Source organism: Python bivittatus, unplaced genomic scaffold (assembly GCF_059951505.1).
Source record: "Python bivittatus isolate LINGU-HERP-01145 unplaced genomic scaffold, Pbiv_v1 ctg000320_np1212, whole genome shotgun sequence".
Taxonomy (NCBI): Eukaryota; Metazoa; Chordata; class Lepidosauria; order Squamata; family Pythonidae; genus Python; species Python bivittatus.
In genome coordinates, this window is record NW_028277052.1 from 4424995 (window position 1) to 4441069 (window position 16075).

Consider the following 16075-nt stretch of genomic DNA (forward strand, 5'->3'; position numbering starts at 1 on the left):
TTTTATTGCACCAAATGGTTTAATAATGCTATTAAATTCAGGGGAAGTAAAGCAGTTTGTCAGAAGGTGAGGTGGGGGAACCAGGCTGTTGCATCAGGTGGTTCTAATGAGATTTTGATATAAGCACTTGTCATGGAGAGGCTGTAACAGAAAGCTACCCATCACCAAAACTGCTCTGAATTTGGGCTTCTTCCAGACCATATGCAACATCCAGATGACGCAGAAATTGAAATCACCTTTATTTAATTCTCTGAAATTGAGCTGTTTCAACGCTGTACGTGTGACTTTGAGCGGCTGCTGTTTGAAATATCATCTGTCAGACTATTTTAATATTCTTGATTCCAATTTTATGAGGAGACTTTAAAATGACTTTACAGACATTGATTTGTTAGACTGACCATCCTGAGGCCCAGCAAGTCAGCCTAAGGATCAAGTCCAGACTGGGAGGTTTAGAACGGCCTCCTCAGAGTATGCATGATCCCAACTTTAGCATACTAATGTGGAAGACTAGACACAACATCAAGGGCGTTTCTTGCATCCACAGCATAATCACATCTATCTAATGACATTGCTTTAATTATTGAAATTGTGTCCGTTATTGGTTGTTTTCTTTCTGTAGGACAATACAAGGGATGGAGGCACATCAGAAATGGGGGGTGGGGGGTGTTGGTTGTCCTTTGATTTATGGGGATGCAAAGGGAAGTGGGACTGAATGTGTCTCCTCGGGCTCAAATTTTTCTACTTAGCTGGAGTTTTAGTATGGGGATCAGCACAATTTGTTGTATGGAAGTGGACAGGAATTTTTTCTAGAAAAGCAGATAAGGTCAAAAACCACTCAGTTCATCTGTTTTATTGTACCAAGTAATTAGGCATTTGTACATATAGATAAACTATCCCAGATTAATTATGGCACGGATATCAAATCTTTTGGAATCCCACACTAATGCAAGTGTAGAGCAACCAAGGGATGGTTACACATTTATATCCAATAGCTGAAGACTGCCTGGCTGAAGGTATTTTCACAGCAACATGGTTGAAGCTGAGCAGGTCTCAACTGGAAGCCATGTGAGACCCCAATATTTCTGAGATCTCCAGAGAAGTGGTGAGACATTAATGTAAATTTAGGGTGGCAATTTAATTACCGTCCCAATTTTGCTGAACTTCACCTTCCATAAATGCTCCACCATTGACCGTGCTGGCAGAGGCTGCTGGGAGTTGCAGTTCAGAACACTTGAAGAGCCACCTAGTTGTCCACCTCTGTTGTAAATTATCATGAGATGTGAACATTGTGTATCACAAGTTCAGTTGCACAGAGATAAAGTATCCTATTATATCACTTCACATGTATTGCCTGCCCTAGTTTTGTCTAACACGATGGCCCTCAGATGTGTTGAGATGACAACCCACAAAGCTAGGGCATTCTAGTTCCAAGAGATCTGGTGGATACCAAGTTGGGGAGACGACTAGAACCGCCTTCTGGGACTTCAGGCAGAAATCACTCCCAAACCTACATGGAGGAGCTGGGAATTAAATCTGGGTCATTTGGCCTGCCAAGTAAGTGCTCCATCAGTGAAGTATGGCCTTTTCCATTCATCCAGCAGCTGTCACTAAAAAAGATAGAAAAAATCATTCCTACCCATACACATACGAACCCCTTCTTGGAGTTTATTCCTAGATTATAGAAGCTGATTTCTTGGCAGGAGGGCAGGGGTCAGATGAAAGAAGGAAACAACCTACTCAAATCATCACCTTTCCCACCGAAATTTCCCTTCACAGTTTTTTGTACAGTGTGTTTTCTCTACCCCAAATAAGGAAGCCTTCTAAAATGAAACAAAACAAACTGATGACAGATGTATTCTAAACAGCTTGATCTGGTGCTTTTCCTGCTTGTGGATGGATGGTTTTCAGTTTAAAATCCTGTGGATTGTCCTACAAATTAGGTTGGCGTTATTGTACCATCTTCCCCTTCCCAGGGGGGAAGTAACGAAATAAAGTAGATCAAGGTGGAAGTTCTAGCAAACTTTTATTCACGTTTTTTCCCGTTCTTACTCTAACACTGCCATCTATAGGATGTGCAAGGTACAAAATCATTAAATGGAGAAGTTTTCATTGAGGTGATCTTCCAGATGCTAGAGACAAGTTGATGACATCGGGCACAAAAGTTGTCTCAGGGGCCACATGACCTGAACTATAGAAGTCTCTTTAATAAGCTTCACACATGGTAAAAAAAACTCTTTGACCAGACACATGATCTACGACATGTGTTACATGTGATTTGATCTGTTGTTGTTTTTCTTTTGTCTGGACTAAAACTGTATTTCAATACAATTTTGCATTGCTATGGATTACCCTGAGCAGCACATAACTACTAGAAGAACAGGATTTTTTTTAAAGGCAAGATTTATTTTTTGATATTGGATTGAAAGCTAAAACACAAGGCATGCATTTTTGACAAAGAGTGAGCAATACTTAAGTGGGTCAAGGCAGCAACTCAGCTTCCCAATTTCTGATGAACTTTGGGAGGCAGTCAGGTGACAGTATGACATCATCAGAAAGAGTGGTGGGAAATGGGTGCAGAGGACCTCCCTTTTAACAAGCACTCAAACTTCCAAATGATCAAAAAGACATTTCCAAAATCCAGCCATTTTGCCAGCATGAACCAGGCATTTAGGCATCTGGTAAAAGCCATAGTAACATCACATGTGTTGTAAGGTCATCATGCAAATTACATCATTTGCATAATTTGCACAGTGACTCCATGATGTACAGGTTGTCACTTGCCCCTCCATGCAGATGTCTACATGGCTAAGAGATACCTGCAGCCTGCGGGCCACAGATTACTCAGTTGTGGGATTAGGTGATTCTCTCCCTTGTTTCCAAAATTCAACATTATTTTCCTAATTTATTTTTTCTTCCTCATTTTAAAATCCACTTAGGATTTTTTTAAAGAGAATTAATGATTTTTTTTTTTTAGAAAGTAAATGTCATACAGATTCATAAAACTGGCTTCAAGTTCAGAAATAAGATGTTGAACCAAATCTTTTTTCAAAAAGTGTTTTAGAAAGTAATTTACTTTGGAAAGAAAAGTTGGCCTCTGAATAAACAGTTGTATTTTAAACAGGTGAACACTTTCCAAGCTCTCCTTGTCTCAGATGGAACATCTTCATTCGCCATGTTCAATTATGAAGAAATTAACTGGACCACAGGGACTGCTAGTGGAGGGGACCCTCTAACAGGACTTGGTGGAGTGATGGCCCAGGTAGGACAATTAGATGACCATCATAGGCTGCCTTTTCATACTACCATTCTGCATGCAGCCTTCATGGAAAAAGATTATTTGTATATTACAAACAAACAAAGAAATAAATAGCCAATCTAGAAGACAGGAGATTTAAAAAATTCATTTGGATGATCAGGTGATAGTCAACCAAGTAAGTAATCATTGTCTGAAATCTGAGTGTGTATCTAATCCAAGAATTGTAAAAATCACTTGTATTAGAGATGTGCAAAATATTCTGAAGTCAATACAGTACATTGAAGTTCAGATAATTTTCCGTACCCCAGAATGGTATGGCCATTCTGCGAAAAGAAAGTTTCAACTTCAAAATCTTTTTCGTATCTCTATCTAATATTATTGACATGAAGAATTCGACACATACTATTATTGCTGCTCAGGTAGAAAAAACACTAAAATGCAACAGAGGTTGTATGAATCCCTTAATAAACACAGAAGGGGATACATATGGTGGTCTGTGGGAATGACCTTGGGAGACAGGAGGAAAACCGCAGCCTAGGCAACAGTCTTGATAAGAGGCAGCTCTGTCCACAGGTGGGGGAAAAGCATGGGAAGCATTTTAGAAGGGACCCTCCCTAGTTTTCTGGAGACAAAAAAGAGAGGAGGGGAGAAAAACTTTCAGTCTTGCAAGATTCTGTTCATGTAAACTTACAATAAAGATATTGTTAGTGCTCCTGTTTGTGTTTCTTGTTTGGACTACCTCAAAGGGCTAACAATACATCACCTCTTTTTCCTCCTGTAATTTCTGGGTGTGGGAGGAGGAGGGCTCCTTTCCTCCCATAATTCCCAGAGGTTGGACTGTGCATGACACTCACCATATGTTTAATGAATTGGACTCTAGACCACTTGATGTTCTTCTGTAATGCATTTCAGATGTATTTCAGAATTCCCCAGCCAGCCTTTCTTCAGCTGAAGTCCACATATCTGAGAGCTGCCAAGGTTGAGAAACCCTGGGTTAAATACTAGAGTGTTACAGGTCTCTAGTCTTTTGTCTTCAACGCTGGGAAAATAGCATCAAAGATTAAGTTCATCAGGTGAAGTTCTAGATAATTTGAAGGCAACTCTGTTCTTTTTGGTCTTGTAGGCTGGCTTCAATGGTGGAAACAGTACCAACTATTTCAGCATTCCTGGTTCCAGGACCCCAGACATTGTCAACATTGAAGAGACAACCAATGTCAATGTGCCAGGTCGTTGGGTGTTCAAAATCGATGGTAGGGAAATTGATCCAGCCAACGGATGCAGTTTTCGAGGTAAACAAGTATAGGAAGCTGCTTGTGTCACGTTGACAGCAGCTGAAAATTGGATTTCAGACAATTTTGCCAAGAGATGTTGCTAAAGATTGAACCGGGCCCTGTTTGTATGCCAGATGGTTAACCAGACCTCCAGTTTACCTGACTGTTTCATATGCAACATTCTTCTCTCATTCTCATTCATTAGACCACATCAGTACTCTAAACATCACAGGCTTTAAACTTGCTTAATAGAGCTGTTACTGACTGTACTAGAAAATAAATCTAAAATTAATTTTAGGGTACACAGGAGGGGGCTTTTTCCTGGGTTACTCCCAAGCTGGGAAAGCAACACAGCTGCCTCTTTTCAATTAGAAATGGGTTAATAATGATTTTATGTGTTTTCATCAATTTGGACTGTTTATGTTTTCTCTTTTGTTGCTAAATGTCTTGACTGTCTTCTGTGTGGAAAGGCAGGACATAAATTGAAACCCCCCTTCCTCCTATTTAGTGATTTCTACTTAGGACAAACACAGACAGAATTTCAAGAGCAATATGGCTTTTCTTCTTCATAGAATTCCTGGGGGAAATCTGGAAATGATAGTTCTACATGGGAATTCTCCCAGAAATGCAATTTGTGTGATATTGTTGTCATTTGTAGCTCATTGTCGCCATTTCTTAATGTTATCCATCAGTACTGACTGTCATTAGTATAAAGTGCCATGCAACTTTTATCTTGCTATGCCAGATAATGAAGAACAAATGTAACTGAGGCCATTAAGAACTTTCCTCATTTTAAAAAATGGTCTTATTTAGTGTATTGTTCTCTCACTTCTCTCACTTCTTATCTGTGGTAATAGTAATTAACAGATGCATGGGTAAACCATGTTACTCTGTCAGAGCAAAAGGCAGCAAAGAGCCTGGCAATGTTTTAATAAATGTATTGTGATATGAGCATGTAGGTTCTATTGGTTGTAAGACAGAAGATATGTATGGATGTGCATGCCACCAAAATGGGCCCAGTTAGCCAAGAAATGTTGCCCAAATATGATACATTTCTTGTAGGTCCAAATAAATCCAAAATCCAAATGGGGTGGTGAGATAGACCTAACAAATTATTTATTGCTGCTGCTGTTGTTGTTACTAATATTATCATCATTATTACCATCACCTTCCATAAATGAATTCATGGAAATAGACCTCATGAGCACTATCTGTTTTATCCTCACCACAAATTTGACTTAATTTTTCTCAGCTTGGGCAACCTCCAGGTGTGTGAACTTCAGTTCTCAACGTTCTTTATAATGACCATCCTGGCTGCAGAATTCTGGGAGGCGAAGTTCATCTGTCTGGAGGGCACCTAGAAACCCCATCCAATTCCCAGCATGATGTTTGGTTGTCATAATTACAAAAAAGACAACGTAAGCTATAAACAATTAAAATGGAGGCAGTGACTTTGTGAAGGAGTAAAACCATTCCTTGTTCCCACTGAGTCCAATCCCACGGTACCCATTTCTCATACAAATTCTAGCTCCGTTGCTTTGTAATGGAGGTTTCTCTTGGAAACCATCTATGTTGAAGTACAGAGATGTTATAAAGTCAGTCTCAAAGCCTCCTCCTGAGCTGCTGTCAGAATCGGCAGCATGTAGAGACCTTTCAAAAGAAAACAAAGTGATTCTTTTCGTTACTGCCCTTCTCTTAGTTAAAAGGTTCTTGTGTTAGGTCTTTAAAATAGCCACCTGGAGACCCTGTTAATCTGATCTTTACAAATACTGTACAACACTCAGAGAATAAAAGGGAGACTTGCCTGCCTCCTGGGAGATGTTGCTGGGGGGTGGGAGGATTACCATTCTTCCCAATTATGAACTTTTATAGCATTCTAATCTCTGTTCTAGTTCTGGTGCAAGGTCTGCTTGAGCTCCATGCAACAGTACTGAAGTTATCTTGGGCTTTTTAATTTCACCAAGACAGTTGCATGGATATGAAAAGATTCCAGAGCAAAAGGAGTTTTGCTATCACAAGGGAGTATCATTTGCACAACCAGATGCTTGCAAATATTAAAGTTTGAAACAATTAATTTTGGAGACATTTGGGATGGATCTACAACATGGTCAATGTGGAGCCCAAGTTGACTGCAAGCCCATAGCAGTGTGAAGAACTTTTATCTGCAGGTTGGTGGGGTTTACGTGGGGAGGATGGAAGAGGGGATGAAGACAAGCAAGCAGATGGAGAAGTTAATGGACTAGAAAGAAGGGAAGGAAGAAGAAAAGGGAGACATGATCAGGTCTAGACAGCCTTGCGATCAGTCCATTTGGAGCCAAGTGCAAAATGGTGCAGATTTGGAACCGATGTTCTACCCCCACCCCCGACTGGAATGATCTGCATGCAAAATTTGCATCTTGAATGATTGAAACTCGGAAATTTTAGAAGTCTAATTCAGACTTTCAAATGGCCACTGTCAAAAAAATATGGGAACCGAAAATCCTTACTGATCAAGTTACTGCAACCTCTGTCAACACACCCTGATAGACATTTTACTCTTGCTTTTTCATATAATGATGATTGCAGGTACAAGCAATAATTTGTGTGTGTGTGTGTAATAATTAGCTATGTGTAAGACACAGACGCAGACATCCACCTCATTAACAGTTACAGTCAAAACTGCTATGGCTATTGTAAAATATTGAGTCTCCAAAGTTGCGCTATTTGATGTTTAATTAGTGCTAATTCATATGGAAGGAAAACAAGCCTAAGCAGGCAATTAACACCCCTTGAGCCGCAGACGTAACTCACCCATTATTAATAGAATTAAGCTATGGCAACAATGGCATGCTTGGGATATAATTCACACTGCATGAACCTAGTTGTTTATAGAAGCCAGTCCCACCATAGTTGCAGCTTAACTGGGGCCAATGCTCTGTAATTTAAATAGGTGTTTATTTTTCCAATTTTTCACTGCTGAGCATAGAAAGAATGCTGGATAAATTCCTGGGGCTAGGGCAGTGTTTTGCTGTCTCTGGAGGAAAGGGGCCTTAACACATTGAATCTCCACTGAGAGAAGAAAGTAGAATCCCTTGGACTAAGCTTGACTCGTGATGGCTTCATAGACACATCCATGTCGTTTTCTTGGAAGCCATTCTGATATGACATTGCCTTCTTCCAAAATGGTTTTCTGACTTCACCACCTAGTTTACAGCCTTGGGATTCTTCTTATTCAGGCACTAACCAAGTCTGACTCTGCCTAGGTTGTCAAGGTCAGCTAGATGCTGCCACCTAGCTTGGCCAACAGCTTTTTATCTGTTTTAATGTAAAGTTTAGCCTACAGCCTTGCTGGTCTCCCCTACAAGTATTAACCAGGTCTGACTTGTTTAGTCAGACGTGGTGCATTGAAGAAATCATATGCTCATGGGAAATATGATTATGTGATTACAGTGGAGGTGAGATCAAGAGCAGATGGTATGTCAATGGCAACGCACCTTAAAATGTCACATTTTAGTTTTGCGATCGTATTTCACAGTGTCAGTTATTCTATCTACTAGTTTCTTGTGTACACATCCCGCATTGAAAGACAGCTGTCTAATTTTCCTACAGGACACTTTCCAAGGTTTGAAAGTAGTTTCAGCCTGTTGTAGCAATGATTCATATATGGCAACAGATAATAAAAAAAAAGTACTTAAATCAAGGCTCCTTTAAAGTGGTTAATAGCATAAACCAGCCTTCCCCTTCAGATATTTTGGACAACAACTTGTATCACTGAAGGCAAATATGGCAATGCTAATAGGAACTATGGTCCAAAGCATGGTAGGGCAGCCTATGGATTACCCCTAGCTCTGGTCATCTCTGCTTTCCCTTTCTGCAAGGACAAGCAGATGGCAAAGTAGATTGACCAGGGTTCAGTTGACTTGTGAGTGGAATTGTGGGTCATCACTGTTTCTACAAGGAAAGTAAAATTCCAATCTTTCTTGGGTTATCATTTCATTTATACCTTGGATTCCTCCTTTGAAAAGTGAAGATAACCTTGATTATGTGGTTTGTTTTAGGGCAATTTCTTCGTCAAGGAGAGATATTCTGGGAAAGTGCTAACTGCTCCTCCAAATGTCGTTGCCTGGATTTCAACAATGAGCTCTTCTGTCAGGATGTCACCTGTGGCCCTTATGAAATCTGCGAGGCAAAGGATAAGTTCTTCCAGTGTGTGTCAGTGGAGAGCAGCACTTGTGTGATCTTTGGAGATCCACACTACCACACCTTCGATGGCTTCCTTTTCCATTTCCAAGGTTCCTGCTCCTACTTGCTTGCCAGGCAGTGTTGGCCAGGATCCAGCTTGCCCTTCTTTAGTGTGGAAGCCAAGAATGAGAATCGTGGTGGCTCTTCTGTCTCCTGGCTGAAGGACATCTCCATTGAGGTCTATTCACACAAAATTGTCATTCCCAAAGGCAGCTTTGGAAAGATTATGGTGAGATTCATCCTCATTTACTAAGAGGACTTTTATGCATTTCAGACTCAGGATAAGCTTGGAACCAACACATTTAGCTGTACAGAAAAGAAAATCCTGTTTCTGTTTGGGGGATTTTCAAAGAAGGAAAAAACATATTAATACATGCAAAGGAAGAGCTGTGCTTCCTGAATTGCTTCACTTGTCCTCAGCGATGGGTCTGAGTATCCAAATGTGATTGTCTAGATGGTGTCATGGCATTATTCCATTGTCTGGGTGTATCTGGAAAAAGAAATTTGAGGGGAAAAAAGCAGTCTTCAATAGAAACCAAGATGGGAATCACAGCAGTGAGCAAGCTTGGAAACAAGAAGATTCTATTAATTTCTGTGATGTTTTGATTATTTTTTCATCTAATGGCACTAATATGGGAAATGTTGCAACATGGAATCAGCCTTTTTCAATCTAATGCCCTCCATATGGATTGGCTTCCATCTTCCATAATCTTCCAGGCAGGCAACCAGGGACATTAGTAAAACCTATGCTGGAAGTAAAATCCAGCATAGCTTGAATGCACATTTACAACATTGCAAGTTGATGTCAGCCTTGTGAGGTAGTCCAGACAAGAAGCACACCCAGAAGAACCTGCTCTACCTTATTGTAAGACACCATTAACAGAATCTTGCAAGTCTGAAAGTACATCTCTTCCCCGTTGCCTTTACAGCCCAGGAAACTAGGAAGGGTCCCTTATGAGATGTTTGCCACACCCACATTCCTGCTGTGGGCTAAGCTGCCTCTTATCCATCCATTGCCCTGGCTGCGGTTCTTCCCCCGTCTCTAAAGTTCATTCCCACATACCATTACAAGTTCCTTCTACTAGAGCAGGAGCTCCCAACCTGGGGTGCCTGCAGATGGAATTTCAGGGGGTGCGACAAAGAGTGGCTTGTGTCTCTTAGTGACGAGTCACAAGTCATCACTCAGCCAGCTGCCAATGTGCCTTGAGCACATCTTCAAATGTGATACTACTTTTGTAGGGGGTGTGAACATTAATCAAACATTTCCTAGGGGTGTGGGGCATAGAAAAGGTTGGGAACCACTGTACTAGAGGGTCCTGAGCCCACTCAATTACTCTCTGGGAAATTGGGGTCTTATCTGTTTCTCTTTTTTTCTCTCAGGCACCTTATAGACTTGGCTACAGCCTTAGGATCTTGGGATTTAGGCTGAGTGATACAATACTTTCATTTTTGCTCATATCCTCTTTGCATTTTTTTTCTTTTTGCACTACTTGATTAATATTAGCTACTTAATAAATTATTTGTATTGACAGTGATAATTATAGTAGTAGAAGGTTCACATATAAGGATAGTAAATACCTTCATTTTGAACCTTCTCATTTTGGATGATAATGATGATGATGATGATGAATATTAACTTTATATCCATGTTACAGATAGATGACTTGGTCATGTCTCTCCCTGTCTTCTTGGAACTGGGAGCCATAAAAATCTATCAGAGTGGCATGTCAACAGCTGTGGAAACTGACTTTGGCCTTTTGGTGACATATGATGGTGACCATTATGCTGCCATTTCAGTTCCTGGCTCCTACATTAATGCTACCTGTGGCCTGTGTGGGAACTACAACAAGAATCCCGAAGACGATGCCTTGCGTTCTGATGGGAAACTGGCCACTTCTGTGTTGGATCTGGGAGAGAGCTGGCGGGTTTATCATCCTGAATGGAAGTGTTCCTCAGGCTGCTTAGACAACTGCAGTCTTTGTGATATGGCGATGGAGTCTCTCTACTTCAGCCCTGAGTACTGTGGCTTCATCAACAAAACCGGAGGCCCTCTGTGGGAATGTGGGGCCATTGTCGACCCCACAGCGTTTGTCCATAGCTGCGTATATGATTTGTGCAGCATCCGTGATAATGGCACAGGAGGACTTTGCCAAGCTATTCAAGCCTACGCCTTGGTTTGCCAGGCCCTAGGGATCCCAATTGGAGACTGGCGGGTGCAGACTGGATGTGGTAAGTCACCATGCATTGGAATTTCAGACAGATACAGACCCAGCAAAAATTGCAGGGCTCACCTGCTTCATGGAGGGATTCCAGTCCGTCATACTTCTACGTGGTGAACCTGAGTTAGGAAGGAAGGACAAGATGGAACATCATGTAGCTTGTTCCAAAACAGAGGGAGAGAATTGTCCGTATGATTATCAGGCCTGCTAATAAGAGCAACTGGCTCTTGGGGAGAAGATATTTTTTATAGTTTGACAAAAGAAAGTAGAAATGGCAGGTTTACAGTGCCCTTGAATGATGCTTTTGTCCCGTGTTTGAGTAACAGAACTCCCGGCTCCAGCTCCTGGGCCTGAGAACCTTCCGGGAAGAGTAACAATAAAAATGGATCAACAGATAAAAAGCAGCTTTTATTCTGACCAGGCCACTGCTCCTATTGACCTGTCTGATTGGTTGTAAATATGTTTTATTGAATGAGTAACATATTCCCTGTTTCTCATACATTCTTAAATGTTTAGGTTTAATAATTCTGTTTTAGCTAGAAACAGCTGGCAGCATATCCATTTACTCAGGCTTTTGGAAGATGCAAGCTCTTCATTTCTCCATCCATCTTCCTACTTTGCTTTGTTTCTTTGTGCCTGTAAGCTATCTGGGGATACCTAGCTGTCTGCTCTCGGACTCAAGGAATTACAATAGGGAGATCTTTGGTCTGTTCTGTTCGATAAGGTTCTTATTTTGTAAAGAACAGAGAGTGAAAAACACCAGATGGTATTTGTGTAGCTACACATATTTAGACATGAACTTGTTTCTATGGTGCACCTTTTGCTTTTGATTGTTCATTTAAATGACTTTGCTTTCTGAGGAAAACTCAGAAGGTTTCCATGTCTTCAAGAAACTCTGGTTAGAACTTTGCATTTTTTTAAAAAAACTACTTCAATAATTCTCCACCCACCCACTCCCCCCAAAAGCCCTAGAATTCTAAAAGATACTGTTGCTGTGAGACCCAATTCAATACTCTTCTGCTTACGGAAGCTGAGAAGGACATAGAGATGCTTGAGGCAACCAAGGGACAGACAGCCAAGGACAAACAGAAAGGGAGAAAAGTTTTTTGACTTGTCCTTTGCTCCCCTTTCTGGAGTTTGCTGAAGGATGGAAAAAGTTTTAAGCACCATGGCTAAATCTGAGCATAGAACGTTGCAACTTACAGCTGACATTTTAGGCTAAATTAAATAAAAGTGTTTTCCAGTTGTTTTTTTTCCCCACCACACTTTGATTCTTTGGCTCTCTTATTGGACCTTAAGTTTGCATAGCTCTGCAAATCAACACAGAGTAGCTCTTGATTTGTCCATACCTACGTGAGAGAAATGTAAGATCTCATAATAGATGGCTAAGACATGACCTGGGGGACCCTCTCTTAACTTGGCTATTCTTCTCCGTTCATCTGCACATTTGTACCCTCTTAAGCTTCTTCTGTTGCATCGTGTGTAAATTAGACTACAGTGAATAGTGACAACCTGGTCATGACTTCCTGTCTACATTTCTCTTCCTTCCTTTGTCATTTTTTATTTTTTGTCTGGGTTTGCTTCTAGTTTGTAGTCCCTTGGAAAAAGTACATACTGTAGTCATTACAAAGCATTGAACGTGTAAGTCTCCTTTGATTCAAGCTCAACTTTTGCTGACTTCATGTGTAGTTTCCTTGGCAACTGTACAGAAGTAATTTGCTGTTGCTGCCTATGGCCTGGGGTTTTCCTGATGGACTCACATCCAAATAGGAACTAGGTGCAAACCCCATGTAGCTTCTTTCAAGGTCAGCCAAAGTTGACTACAGGTAGTCCCCGACTTACGACCACAGGTGGACTGGAATTTCCTTCGCTAAGCGATGCAGTTGTAAAGTGTGATGTCACATGACTGCATTGCTTAGCAACGGCAATCCCAGCAGCACCCCCACCCCCATTGCCATAGTTAAGTGAATTCCGCCGGTCGTTAGCTGAGGACCCATCCCAATCCAAGCCATTCTGAACTTGGTCCTTCCCAGCCCCAAGCCTCAGTAAGGTAAGGGACTGCCTCCAACTCCCCCCACCCACCTTTCTCCCTCCCATCTCTGCCCTTTTGGCCACCCAAAAGGCCAGAGATGAGGCTGGCAAGCAACCCCAGAACTGTGCAGTTCTGGAGCTCTTGCCATGCTGCGGTTTAGGGGCTCCTTGGCGTACTGTGGCTCTGGGGCTGCAAGAAGCCCCTGAGCTGCAGCGCAGCACAAAGCCCTTCGCAGCACGAAGCCCAGCCCCAGCCCAGCCCAGCAGCATGGAGTAAAGCTGCAGCCACCCCAGCCCAGTCCCAGCCGCAGTTGCCTTTGCCACCCTGCATTCCGAGGCCCCTGCCGCCACATGAGGCCATCTTCCCCAGGTCTCGCGAGGAAACCACCATGCGCGACCTGGGGAAGAAAGCCTCATGCGGCCAGCTGCCTCGCAAAGGGCCAGGCCAGGCACACCTCGTCAGCAGTAAGAAGATAGTGAAGGTCAGCTGGGGCTGTGGAGCATAGGGCAGCAGGGGGCTAAAGGGCAGAGATGGAGGGGGAGATGGGCGGGTGGGGGGACTTGAAGCACCTCTGCAGTCATAAGTTTGGGTGGGCTGTTCAAGTGCCCAAATTTTGATCATGTGACCACGGGGGCGCTGCAATGACCATAAACTTGGGGACAGGTCGTAAGTCCCTTTGTTCAGCGCTGCCGTAACTTCAGTCACTGAACGAATGTTGTAAGTCAAGAACTACCTGTAGGTGCTACCCCCAGGCTAGGTACTCAATGGATCCATCATTCTAAATCAACGCTGTCATGTTTGCCTTTTTCAGCAACTGCTGTAAACTGTCCGGAGTTCAGTCACTACTCCATATGTACTAGTAGCTGCCCGGCCACCTGCTCTGACCTAACGGCCCCTTTGATCTGCAACTCTCCTTGCACTGAAGGCTGTGAGTGCATCGAAGGCTACGTTCTCAGCACTGACACCTGTGTCCCCGTTCAAGGGTGTGGCTGTGATGTGGATGGCAGCTACCATGCCGTGGGGGACTCATTCTGGGCTTCTGTGGACTGCACAGTGCAGTGCTGGTGTGAAGAAGGAGGGGAAGTCAGCTGCTTCAATGCCACTTGTCAAGAAGGAGAAGCATGTACAGTGGAGAAGGGGTATCAAGGGTGTTACCCCAAGCGGGAGACTTTGTGTTTGGTATCTCAGGATCAAGTGCTGCATACTTTCGATGGAGTTGGCTTTGCTTATCCCCTGGACAGTTCTTACACATTGGTAAAAACGTGCCCAGGGAGGCCCAGATACCTGGAAGTGGACATCAGCAAGAAGAAACCAGAATCAAGTCCTGACTGGCTTCGCACCTTGATGATCCAAGTCGCCAACCAAGAGGTGAAGCTTGGGGGTGAAGACAACTCTGAAATCAAGGTAGGAGCTTTCTGTGGGTGAGAGGCTCAAAGCGGGGGGGTGGGGGGGTCATTGCTCTTAATTGCAGGAAAGCATTTAACAACAGCATCTCAACAAATCCTCACGGACCGGTTTTATTCAGAGAGAGCGGCCTTTCCTGACCTCGGGATGATTGGAGCTGTGCCCGTCATATCTGGAGGGTCCCAGACTGGAGAAAACTTCTGAGCTACACAGATCAACTTATCTAGCCAATCACTGCCATCGTCGTCATCATCACAATAAACTTACAAGATACCTTGAAGTATTTGTATACAAGGCATGAGATTCAGAAACATACAGTAAGATAGATGGATGATGGCTAACGGGAGTTATATTTCGGAGTGCCCGATGATAGGCCCTTGCCTCCATGGTCTTTCTGAGATCTTCCGAGATGTCCCCATTTCTGATTTAAAGTGCAGTCCACCCATCTTGATTCAGCAGCATAACATTCACCGTCCCTATTGCCAATCCTCTCCTGACTTCATTGCACTGATAGTAAGCCACTGCTTATCCCGTTATCCTGGCTGGTGAGTGTGCCACTGTGATTGGGAAGGTGATGACTTTTCTCTTCCAACTTTGCCACCATCTCCTTTCAACATCTCATCAGCCAGTGGGGAAAAGATCCACTAATCCAGACACTGTCGCAAGAATGGGGAGAGCCTGACTTCAGGATTCTTTATGTTTTCTCTAGCCAGGTGTGTCTGCCCCTCTCCCCACACCCCATTTGGGCATCTTCCACGTTAAAATGAAATGTGGAAAGACACCAAGCCAGAATAGGCCCAAAGATTAGGGAGCAGTCCCTGCTAGGACTGTGCAACTAGCTAGGTCCTGGAGGTTACGGAACTGAAACTGATTAACTGCTGGGCAAATTATTTTCTTAACCTGGAGGGGAGAGGAGTCACTGAAACTGACCAATATAGGAAACGAGCAAATAAGCACATGCACGCTCATTCTCTTTTTTCCCCCAAATGGGGAAGCCTGGAGGATAGTTGGTGTAAACAAACAGATAGGAGGGGGTGACTATGGAAGGAACTCAGAAAATGAAGTGCTAATGAAGAAGAAAGCTGCAGTGAGGATGATTAGTAACCAGTTGGGGTACATTCTTGCCCTTCATTTTGCTTGCTATCTGAGCTTCTTTAAACCTAAAGGTAGGTTCGTTTCCTAACTCTGCTGAGGAGTTTCAGGTATGTTCAGATGTCTCATTAGCTGCACCTGGTGGTGGCATTTTCCTCCCACTAGGCAATTGCTTGGCAGTTTTAATGCTCATAATGGAAGATACAGGAAGAGTTCAGAGACATGATCAAACAACCTCAGTTTGGTTCTGCCCTTGCTGACAATTGAAATAATTGCTTGTGTCTTCAAGATAAAAGATTTGTTTATTCCTTGCTTTTCACAAATGTGAGATTCTTTGACAGAGACAGAACTTTTCTGTTTTTTACAGATGTCGAGCTTTGATTCTCTCCCATTCCCCACCCAAAGAGTTCAGAACTAAAGTTGAAATGACTGATAGTTGCAGGAGGACAATTAAAGTACTTTTCAAACGATGTAACTAGTAGTCCTGTGTACTCTGATCAGGCAGAGAATTGAGCTGTGGGCTTTACAGAGGGGATCTTTGATTTGCTTCCCCAGCCTGAAGTCTTCCAAATGTGTGTGG

At 42.7% G+C, this 16075-nt stretch overlaps 1 protein-coding gene across 1 annotated transcript in view; it reads left to right on the forward strand.

Moving 5' to 3' along the window:
• Positions 1 to 16075, forward strand: part of TECTA (tectorin alpha) — a 51952-nt gene that overhangs the window by 11665 nt on the left and 24212 nt on the right. The window contains 5 exon segments of the mRNA XM_088138993.1: positions 3122 to 3259; positions 4380 to 4545; positions 8565 to 8977; positions 10404 to 10977; positions 13811 to 14403. Coding sequence (XP_087995119.1) covers positions 3122 to 3259; positions 4380 to 4545; positions 8565 to 8977; positions 10404 to 10977; positions 13811 to 14403 — 1884 coding nt within the window.